The sequence below is a fragment of the Aquarana catesbeiana genome, linkage group LG09 (assembly GCF_042186555.1).
Source record: "Aquarana catesbeiana isolate 2022-GZ linkage group LG09, ASM4218655v1, whole genome shotgun sequence".
NCBI lineage: Eukaryota > Metazoa > Chordata > Amphibia > Anura > Ranidae > Aquarana > Aquarana catesbeiana.
In genome coordinates, this window is record NC_133332.1 from 3,091,139 (window position 1) to 3,103,459 (window position 12,321).

The 12,321-nt window shown below is 49.6% G+C and overlaps 1 protein-coding gene across 1 annotated transcript in view; it reads right to left on the reverse strand.

Moving 5' to 3' along the window:
• Window positions 1-12,321, reverse strand: part of LOC141107389 (connector enhancer of kinase suppressor of ras 2-like) — a gene marked incomplete in the record, with an annotated part of 546,558 nt that overhangs the window by 17,514 nt on the left and 516,723 nt on the right. Inside the window, 1 exon segment of the mRNA XM_073598089.1 lies at window positions 4,352-4,422. Within this exon segment, the coding sequence (XP_073454190.1) occupies window positions 4,352-4,422 (71 nt within the window).

Genomic DNA, 12,321 nt, shown 5'->3' on the forward strand with positions numbered 1-12,321 from the left:
CCACCACTGTACCCCCCTATATATCTGCCCCACCACTGTACCCCCCTATATATCTGCCCCACCACTGTACCCCCCTGTATATCTGCCCCACCACTGTACCCCCCTGTATATCTGCCCCACCACTGTACCCCCCTATATATCTGCCCCACCACTGTATATCTGCCCCACCACTGTACCCCCCTATATATCTGCCCCACCACTGTATATCTGCCCCACCACTGTACCCCCCTATATATCTGCCCCACCACTGTATATCTGCCCCACCACTGTACCCCCCTATATATCTGCCCCACCACTGTACCCCCCTATATATCTGCCCCACCACTGTAACCCCCTGTATATCTGCTCCACCACTGTACCCCCTATATATCTGCCCCACCACTGTAACCCCCTGTATATCTGCTCCACCACTGTACCCCCTGTATATCTGCCCCACCACTGTAACCCCCTGTATATCTGCCCCACCACTGTAACCCCCCTATATATCTGCCCCACCACTGTACCCCCCCCTGTATATCTGCCCCACCACTGTAACCCCACTGAATATCTGCCCCACCACTGTAACCCCCCTGTATATCTGCTCCACCACTGTACCCCCCTATATATCTGCCCCACCACTATAACCCCCTATATATCTGCCCCACCACTGTAACCCCCTGTATATCTGCCCCACCACTGTAACCCCCCTGTATATCTGCCCCACCACTGTAACCCCCTATATATCTGCCCCACCACTGTAACCCCCTATATATCTGCCCCACCACTGTACCCCCCTATATATCTGCCCCACCACTGTAACCCCCTGTATATCTGCCCCACCACTGTAACCCCCTATATATCTGCCCCACCACTGTACCCCCTATATATCTGCTCCACCACTGTACCCCCTGTATATCTGCCCCACCACTGTAACCCCCTATATATCTGCCCCACCACTGTAACCCCCTATATATCTGCCCCACCACTGTAACCCCCTATATATCTGCCCCACCACTGTACCCCCCTATATATCTGCCCCACCACTGTAACCCCCTATATATCTGCCCCACCACTGTAACCCCCTATATATCTGCCCCACCACTGTACCCCCCTGTATATCTGCCCCACCACTGTACCCCCCTGTATATCTGCCCCACCACTGTACCCCCCTATATATCTGCCCCACCACTGTACCCCCCTATATATCTGCCCCACCACTGTACCCCCCTGTATATCTGCCCCACCACTGTACCCCCTGTATATCTGCCCCACCACTGTACCCCCCTATATATCTGCCCCACCACTGTATATCTGCCCCACCACTGTACCCCCCTATATATCTGCCCCACCACTGTATATCTGCCCCACCACTGTACCCCCCTATATATCTGCCCCACCACTGTATATCTGCCCCACCACTGTACCCCCCTATATATCTGCCCCACCACTGTACCCCCCTATATATCTGCTCCACCACTGTACCCCCTGTATATCTGCCCCACCACTGTAACCCCCTATATATCTGCCCCACCACTGTAACCCCCTATATATCTGCCCCACCACTGTAACCCCCTATATATCTGCCCCACCACTGTACCCCCCTATATATCTGCCCCACCACTGTAACCCCCTATATATCTGCCCCACCACTGTAACCCCCTATATATCTGCCCCACCACTGTAACCCCCTGTATATCTGCCCCACCACTGTAACCCCCTATATATCTGCCCCACCACTGTAACCCCCTGTATATCTGCCCCACCACTGTAACCCCCTATATATCTGCCCCACCACTGTAACCCCCTGTATATCTGCCCCACCACTGTAACCCCCTGTATATCTGCTCCACCACTGTAACCCCCTATATATCTGCCCCACCACTGTAACCCCCTATATATCTGCCCCACCACTGTAACCCCCTATATATCTGCCCCACCACTGTACCCCCCCTGTATATCTGCCCCACCACTGTACCCCCCTATATATCTGCCCCACCACTGTACCCCCTATATATCTGCCCCACCACTGTAACCCCCTGTATATCTGCCCCACCACTGTACCCCCCTATATATCTGCCCTACCACTGTAACCCCCTGTATATCTGCCCCACCACTGTACCCCCCTATATATCTGCCCCACCACTGTAACCCCCTATATATCTGCCCCACCACTGTACCCCCCCTGTATATCTGCCCCACCACTGTAACCCCCCTGTATATCTGCCCCACCACTGTAACCCCCCTGTATATCTGCCCCACCACTGTAACCCCCTGTATATCTGCCCCACCACTGTAACCCCCTGTATATCTGCTCCATCACTGTAACCCCCTATATATCTGCCCCACCACTGTAACCCCCTATATATCTGCCCCACCACTGTAACCCCCTATATATCTGCCCCACCACTGTACCCCCCCTGTATATCTGCCCCACCACTGTACCCCCCTATATATCTGCCCCACCACTGTACCCCCCTATATATCTGCCCCACCACTGTAACCCCCTGTATATCTGCCCCACCACTGTACCCCCTATATATCTGCCCCACCACTGTAACCCCCTGTATATCTGCCCCACCACTGTAACCCCCTGTATATCTGCTCCACCACTGTACCCCCCCCCCTGTATATCTGCCCCACCACTGTAACCCCCCTGTATATCTGCCCCACCACTGTAACCCTCCTGTATATCTGCTCCACCACTGTACCCCCCTATATATCTGCCCCACCACTATAACCCCCTATATGTCTGCCCCACCACTGTAACCCCCCTGTATATCTGCCCCCCATTGTAACCCCTGTATATCTGCCCCACCACTGTAACCCCCCTGTATATCTGCTCCACCACTGTACCCCCCTGTATATCTGCCCCACCACTGTAACCCCCTATATATCTGCCCCACCACTGTAACCCCCTATATATCTGCCCCACCACTGTACCCCCCTATATATCTGCCCCACCACTGTAACCCCCTATATATCTGCCCCACCACTGTACCCCCCTATATATCTGCCCCACCACTGTACCCCCTGTATATCTGCCCCACCACTGTAACCCCCTATATATCTGCCCCACCACTGTACCCCCCTATATATCTGCCCCACCACTGTAACCTCCTGTATATCTGCCCCACCACTGTAACCCCCCTGTATATCTGCCCCACCACTGTAACCCCCTGTATATCTGCCCCACCACTGTACCCCCTGTATATCTGCCCCACCACTGTAACCCCCTGTATATCTGCTCCACCACTGTAACCCCCTGTATATCTGCCCCACCACTGTACCCCCTGTATATCTGCCCCACCACTGTAACCCCCTGTATATCTGCCCCACCACTGTAACCCCCTGTATATCTGCCCCACCACTGTAACCCCCTGTATATCTGCTCCACCACTGTAACCCCCTGTATATCTGCCCCACCACTGTACCCCCTGTATATCTGCCCCACCACCGGGGGTGTTGCTAGGTCTACAAAAGATCTGGGGCTAGAGCCCATAGCAGTGTAGTAAAGAAAGTCATACGCTTGGGCGGGCATACACATGTATATACAGTAATATACTTGTGTGTGTGTATATATATATCCCCAGAGAGCCCCCCACACATATCAGGGTCCCCAGAGAGCCCCCACTTACATTAGGGTCCCCAGAGAGCCCCCACTTACATTAGGGTCCCCAGAGAGCCCCTCCTTGCATCAGGGTCCCAGAGAGCCCCCACTTACATTAGGGTCCCAGAGAGCCCCCCCCTTGCATCAGGGTCCCCAGAGAGCCCCCACTTACACTAGGGTCCCCAGAAAGCCTCCCTCTTAAATCAGGGTCCCAGAGAGCCTCCCACTTACATCAGGGTCCCCAAAGAGCCTCCCCTCCCTTGGGGACCCCTGCAGAGACTCAGGGCTATGGGCCCCAGATTCGGGGCTATAGCCCCAAAAGCCACCCCCTAGCGAAGTCACTGCCCACCACTGTAAGCCCCTGTAATGTCAGGGATCTGTAACATTAGCCCAGGAACAGGGCGGGGGGGTCAGCACCTCTCTTGCCACTTCTAAGACTCCATTCACACCTTGGCATTCTGGATCCTGGGAAAAAAATCGACGCAATTCTGCCTGCGATTGCTGCAAAACGCGAGACGTGCTTGTGATCCCGTTACTTGCAATGGCACCCCCCCCCCCCAATCGCAGCGTGGGTTTTCTGCAATTGCCACCTGAAAGATCTGGCAAAATCGCCCAAAACAGAATCACGGGACGCCTGATGCCCCCAAAGGAATTCCTGGAACAGCTTTATGAAGAGGCAGAACAATTGGACTTCATCTGTTCCAATGACACCCACACACAATATTCAACCTTTATAATCGGGGACAATGAGAAACTTGGATTTACCTTCGCTGGGTCGGATGTCTTTTTCATCGGGGGTGTATCCGATAGCAGCAAGGCCCAGACGGTTCATCCATCTAGAATGAGAAGAAGAAGAATTAAGGCCAAACCCAACACCGGGGTCACGTTCCACTGAAATGACCATCCTTTACAGGCTCATATCTTATACAACTACTGTACATGTACTTACCGATCGGCCAAAACATTCTGACCACTGACTGTATACAATGTATCTACCCCCCCAATATTTATAAATATGTACATACCCCTCCCCCTCTGTTTACACCGATCAGCCATAAAATTCTGACCAGTGACAGGTAAAGTGAATAACATGGAATATCTGGTTACAATGACATCTAAAATGACCCATCGCAGTCAAGGATGAGTTCAGGTTTGGTCTGAACTTGGGTTCCAACCGAACCTGGAAGGAAGCTGTCACGTCCACCCTACAGCTGAATCTACACCAAGGGGCAGGGATGGTTGTAACATCATTGACCTCATAGAGCCACTTGGCCCTAAGAGGTCAATGACATCACAAGCATCCCTGCCCCTTGGTGGTAGGTACAACTGTAGGGTGGATGTGACAGCTTCCTTCCAGGTTCGGTTGGAACCCAAGTTCAGACCAAACCTGAACTCATCCTTGACTGCGATGGGTCATTTTAGATGTCATTGTAACCAGATAATCCAACTATGGCCCAGAATGACCAGGCCATATTTGATTTGGCAAGGACAGTGGGTGGAAGGGACGACTTCCTTCCAAGTTTGGTTGGAACCCAAGATTAGACCAAGCCCAAGCTCATCCACTATGCCAATATTGTTTTTTTTTATGACGCCAAATGAATCGTCCGTAAAACAAAATCTTCTTCGAAACCTTTTCAATGAATTGGTCCGTTGGTAGAACTCTACAGTGTATTTTAGCCAAGGCTGGCCATACATGGCTTGATTCCTCTCAATCAATACCCAAACACCGACTGCATCTGATAAGATGATACATCTCATAGGATGCAGGAATCGTTCGGCTCATAACGTTCCATCTGGCCCAGTTGATCGGTAAATCGTCTGTTGCCTACCCAGGTGGTGCTTACAGGGCAAACTTTCCCGATTCGGCAAGGAATTGTCTGAAATCTGGTCTATAGTGAGCCTAACCGCCAGCAGGCTCTGATTTCCGGCCATCTTCCTGGATTTATTTCTGAAAATGTATTTACTTTTTAATACTGATTGCCGCTTGTGATTGGCCTCCATGGAGCGATGAGCGGTCAGTGGGTGGCGGTGCACTGAAAAGTCTTTTTGCCGACGGAGCCAACCCGCCTTCATCAGCTGCTTTTCATCCCTCTCCGCACGGCGGCGTTGCTTTTGATCTTTTGACACATTTTATGAATTAAAAGTCGCAAACACAGATGGGCTCGCCGCTAAACCCATCCAGACTGCGTCCTGACCGTGCCAAGAGCCAATCCCGAGGATCACCATACAGATGATCAATGTGATTGTCCTCTGAGCCGGGCTGTGATCCAGGAACACTCAGCACTACAAGCAACAAATTAAACGTAGGCACACCCAGCTGGGTAGATGATGATTATTGGGGGGGGGGGGAGGGGGGTGATAGGGGTTATTACATTATTTAACCCTTTTAGTGCCACCGACATTTGTCAGCAGCAGCAGCAGCAGTAGGGGGTTTTACACCAATTCCCGACTTCTAAACCTGACAAGGTGGAAGTGATAGGATGGCTGTAGAGGCAGTAGTATGCCCCCCCCCAGGACTTCCATAGTGGGTGTTGTTGAGTAAAGGGTAGGGGGACCAACAAACATCCATTCACTGATCTGAATAGTGCCCCATTGTTGGTGTCAGTGGGAGGAATAGTGTCCCATCATTGGTATCAGTGGGAGGAATAGTGTCCCATCATTGGTATCAGTGGGAGGAATAGTGTCCCATCATTGGTATCAGTGGGAGGAATAGTGTCCCATCATTGGTGTCAGTGGGAGGAATAGTGCCCCATCATTGGTGTCAGTGGGAGCAATAGTGTCCCATCATTGGTGTCAGTGGAAGGAATAGTGCCCCATCATTGGTGTCAGTGGGAAGAATAGTGCCCCATCATTGGTATCAGTGGGAGGAATAGTGCCCCATCATTGGTATCAGTGGGAGGAATAGTGCTCCATCATTGATATCAGTGGGAGGAATAGTGTCCTATCATTGGTGTCAGTGGGAGGAATAGTGCCCCATCATTGGTGTGAGTGGGAGGAATAGTGCCCCATCATTGGTGTGAGTGGGAGGTATAGTGCCCTATCATTGGTATCAGTGGTAGGAATAGTGCCCCATCATTGATATCAGTGGGAGGAATAGTGCCCCATCATTGGTGTCAGTGGTAGGAATAGTGCCCCATCATTGATATCAGTGGGAGGAATAGTACCCCATCATTGGTATCAGTGGGAGGAATAGTGCCCCATCATTGGTGTCAGTGGGAGGAATAGTGCCCAAAGGGTCAGATAAAGCAGGCCTGTGAGGGACCGTTAGAAAGGTGAGTTTTGATGCGTTTGGCTCATTCGGGAGTTTTATCCATGCTGTGAATTCCAGTGACAATAATCTACACATACCTGCGGATGGGATTGGCAGCAGATAGCGGTCTTTGTTGGTAATGACGGCTTCAAGACGCCTCATGTATGGAGGAACGAGTCGCACGCGTTGCTCAGGTGTGATTTCGGCCCATTCTTCCGCACAGACAGTCTTCAAATCTTGAATGTCCCTTGGTCCTCTTCTATGAACTCTGATCTTTAGTTCTTTCCATAAATTTTCTATTGGATTCGAGTCAGGTGATTGGCTGGGCCATTCTAGCAGCTTTATTTTCTTTCTCCTTAGCTTTGTGTATTGGGATTAATGTGCTCCTGAGATGTGCTCCTGAGATGTCCTCCTGAGATGTCCTCCTGAGATGTGCTCCTGAGATGACCTCCTGAGATGTCCTCCTGAGATGTGCTCCTCAGATGTCCTCCTGAGATGTGCTCCTCAGATGTCCTCCTGAGATGTGCTCCTGAGATGTCCTCCTGAGATGTCCTCCTGAGATGTCCTCCTGAGATGTGCTCCTGAGATGACCTCCTGAGATGTCCTCCTGAGATGTGCTCCTCAGATGTCCTCCTGAGATGTGCTCCTGAGATGTCCTCCTGAGATGTCCTCCTGAGATGTCCTCCTGAGATGTGCTCCTGAGATGTCCTCCTGAGATGTCCACCCTCGTTTTATCTCCAGCAGATTTGTTTTTTATCACCATCCATCCTTCAATGATATGAAGTTTGCCAGTATTGTATGCTGAAAAAACACCCCCCGCCCACACCATGATGTTCCCGCCTCCAAACCTCACTGTTGGTATGGGGGGGTGTTTTTGGGGTGAGGTGACCTCCAAACATGGAGTGTATTATGGCATCCAAAGAGTTCCATTTCAGTCTCCTCTGACCAGACAAACTTTAACCGACCAGCAAACTTTAACCGACCTTCACCATGCTTCTTCTTCAGCAATGGAGTGTTGTGTGGTGAGCGTGCATACAGGCCATGGCGGGTGAGGGCATTACTTATTGTTGTACCTGCTAATTCCAGGTCTCCAGGAAGCTCTCCACAAGTGGCCCTTGGCTCTTGGACAACTTTTCTAATAATTCTTTTCCCTCGTCTGTCAGAGATCTTGTGAGGAGCACCTGGTGGTGGCCGGTTTATGGTGAAATGATGTTCTTTCCACTTCCGGATTATGGCCCCAACAGTGCTCACTAGAACATTCAGAAACTTAGAAATCCTTCTGTAACCAATGACATCTGTATATTTTACAACAATAAGGTTACGAAGGTCCTACAAGAGCTCTTTGCTATTACCCATCATGAGATGTTTCTTGTGTGACACCTTATTATAGGCCATCAGGTGAGACTGAACCGGCTGATATTAATTTGCACAGACAAGGGGAAGGATTGCTTTCTACTGATAGATTTCAGCCGGTGTCTTGGCTTTCTAAGCCTTTTTGCACCTCCCTTTCTTCATGTTTAATACTTTTTCTGTGTCCTTCCATTTTATTACACAGAACTTCATTTCTGAACGGATTTGTTTCGGTGTCTTTGTATGTATGGATTGCACGGGTTGTCACCGACATGTGGGGAACATTTCATGTCAATATCACCTCTACCAATAGATTTACCTAGAAAAACAGTGACGTGTTCAATACTTAGTTTACTCGCTGTATATACACTATATTCCCAAAAGTATTGGGACGCCTGCCTTTACACACACATGACCTTTAATGACATCCCAGTCTTAGTCCGGAGGGTTCAATATTGAGTTGGCTCCGCTCTTTGCAGCTATAACAGCTTCAACTCTTCTGGGAAGGCCGTCCACAAGGTTTAGGAGGGTGTCTATGGGAATGTTTGATCGTTCTTCCAGAAGAGCATTTGTGAGGTCAGGCACTGATGTTGGATGAGAAGTCCTGGCTCACAGTCTCCACTCAAATTCATCCCAAAGGTGTTCAATGAGGTTGAGGTCAGGACTCTGTGCAGGCCAGTCAAGTTCCTCCACCCCAAACTCGCTCATCCATGTCTTTATGGACCTTGCTTTGTGCAAGGTCGTCCCAATACTTCTGGTAATATAGTATATATATATATATATATATATATATGTAATTGCAATTGTGCGGCAGTTCCAGCAGATGGCGCTCCATCACCAGAATTGTGTTTTCCGGTAGGCTAATGCCACACATTACAGGCTAAGTCCACCCTTTTAGACCCATATCTATGGTGTAAAATGGAGAACGGGTCGTATACAACAATTAACGGGAACAGACTCCAAGTCTATCTTTACGTAACAAACACGTCACTTCGGTTTTGGATAAAATGCATCTAAACCCGACAACCCAGAAAATGTTCTGTGTTCTTCCACCATCTAAATCTCTAAAATCTTATATCATCTTTAAAAAAGAATTAAAGTCGTTTTTAATATTTATAAATTTGCAGCTTTCATTAAAATAATCCCGAGTGATCCCGCCATGGAGGTCCTTGTTCAGTCACTTCCTGTTATTGGGTGACAACGCTCCGTCCCGGACTCCCGGCATCTGCATCAGAGGCGGAGCTTAGTCACTCTGATATAATGCGTCAGAGGCGGAGCCTAGTCACTCTGATATAATGCGTCAGAGGCGGAGCTTAGTCACTCTGATATAATGCATCAGAGGCGGAGCCTAGTCACTCTGATATAATGCGTCAGAGGCGGAGCTTAGTCACTCTGATATAATGCATCAGAGGCGGAGCTTAGTCACTCTGATATAATGCGTCAGAGGCGGAGCTTAGTCACGCTGATATAATGCATCAGAGGCGGAGCTTAGTCACTCTGATATAATGCGTCAGAGGAGGAGCTTAGTCACTCTGATATAATGCATCAGAGGCGGAGCTTAGTCACTCTGATATAATGCGTCAGAGGTGGAGCTTAGTCACTCTAATATAATGCATCAGAGGCGGAGCTTAGTCATTCTGATATAATGCGTCAGAGGCGGAGCTTAGTCACTCTGACATAATGCATCAGAGGCGGAGCTTAGTCACTCTGATATAATGCGTCAGAGGCGGAGCTTAGTCACTCTGATATAATGCATCAGAGGCGGAGCTTAGTCACTCTGATATAATGCGTCAGGGGCGGAGCTTAGTCACTCTGATATAATGCGTCAGAGGCGGAGCTTAGTCACTCTGATATAATGCGTCAGAGGCGGAGCTTAGTCACTCTGATATGTGTCAGAGGCGGAGCTTAGTCACTCTGATATAATGCGTCAGAGGCGGAGCTTAGTCACTCTGATATAATGCATCAGAGGCGGAGCTTAGTCACTCTGATATGTGTCAGAGGCGGAGCTTAGTCACTCTGATATAATGCGTCAGAGGCGGAGCTTAGTCACTCTGATATAATGCATCAGAGGCGGAGCTTAGTCACTCTGATATAATGCGTCAGGGGCGGAGCTTAGTCACTCTGATATAATGCGTCAGAGGCGGAGCTTAGTCACTCTGATATAATGCGTCAGAGGCGGAGCTTAGTCACTCTGATATAATGCGTCAGAGGCGGAGCTTAGTCACTCTGATATAATGCGTTAGAGGCGGAGCTTAGTCACTCTGATATAATGTGTCAGGGGCGGAGCTTAGTCACTCTGATATAATGCATCAGAGGCGGAGCTTAGTCACTCTGATATAATGCGTCAGAGGCGGAGCTTAGTCACTCTGATATAATGCGTCAGAGGCGGAGCTTAGTCACTCTGATATAATGCGTCAGAGGAGGAGCTTAGTCACTCTGATATAATGTGTCAGGGGCGGAGCTTAGTCACTCTGATATAATGCATCAGAGGCGGAGCTTAGTCACTCTGATATAATGTGTCAGGGGCGGAGCTTAGTCACTCTGATATAATGCATCAGAGGTGGAGCTTAGTCACTCTGATATAATGGGTCAGAGGCGGAGCTTAGTCACTCTGATATAATGCGTCAGAGGCGGAGCTTAGTCACTCTGATATAATGCGTCAGAGGTGGAGCTAAGTCATTCTGATATAATGCATCAGAGGTGGAGCTTAGTCACTCTGATATAATGCGTCAGAGGTGGAGCTTAGTCACTCTGATATGTGTCAGGGGCGGAGCTTAGTCACTCTGATATAATGCGTCAGAGGCGGAGCTTATTCACTCTGATATAATGCGTCAGAGGCGGAGCTTAGTCACGCTAATATAATGCGTCAGAGGCGGAGCTTAGTCACTCTGATATAATGCACCAGAGGTGGAGCTTAGTCACTCTGATATAATGCGTCAGAGGCGGAGCTTAGTCACTCTGATATAATGCGTCAGAGGCGGAGCTTAGTCACTCTGATATAATGCGTCAGAGGCGGAGCTTAGTCACTCTGATATAAGGCGTCAGAGGCGGAGCTTAGTCACTCTGATAAAATGCGTTATAGGCGGAGCTTAGTCACCCTGATATAATGCATCAGAGGCGGAGCTTAGTCACTCTGATATAATGCGTCAGAGGCGGAGCTTAGTCACTCTGATATAATGCGTTAGAGGCGGAGCTTAGTCACTCTGATATAATGCGTTAGAGGCGGAGCTTAGTCACTCTGATATAATGCGTCAGAGGCGGAGCTTAGTCACGCTGATATAATGCGTCAGAGGTGGAGCTTAGTCACGCTGATATAACGCATCAGAGGCGGAGCTTAGTCACCCTGATATAATGCGTCAGAGGCGGAGCTTAGTCACGCTGATATAACGCATCAGAGGCGGAGCTTAGTCACCCTGATATAATGCGTCAGAGGCGGAGCTTAGTCACTCTGATATAATGCGTCAGAGGTGGAGCTTAGTCACTCTGATATAATGCGTCAGAGGCGGAGCTTAGTCACTCTGATATAATGCGTCAGAGGCGGAGCTTAGTCACGCTGATATAATGCGTCAGAGGCGGAGCTTAGTCACGCTGATATAATGCGTCAGAGGCGGAGCTTAGTCACCCTGATATAATGCGTCAGAGGCGGAGCTTAGTCACGCTGATATAATGCATCAGAGGCGGAGCTTAGTCACTCTGATATAATGCATCAGAGGCGGAGCTTAGTCACCCTGATATAATGCGTCAGAGGCGGAGCTTAGTCACGCTGATATAATGCGTCAGAGGCGGAGCTTAGTCACGCTGATATAATGCGTCAGAGGCGGAGCTTAGTCACTCTGATATAATGCGTCAGGGGCGGAGCTTAGTCACCCTGATATAATGCGTCAGAGGCGGAGCTTAGTCACTCTGATATAATGCGTCAGGGGCGGAGCTTAGTCACTCTAAAATAATGCATCAGAGGCGGAGCTTAGTCACTCTGATATAATGCGTCAGAGGCGGAGCTTAGTCACTCTGATATAATGCGTCAGAGGCGGAGCTTAGTCACGCTGATATAACGCATCAGAGGCGGAGCTTAGTCACTCTGATATAATGCGTCAGAGGCGGAGCTTAGTCACGCTGATATAACGCATCAGAGGCG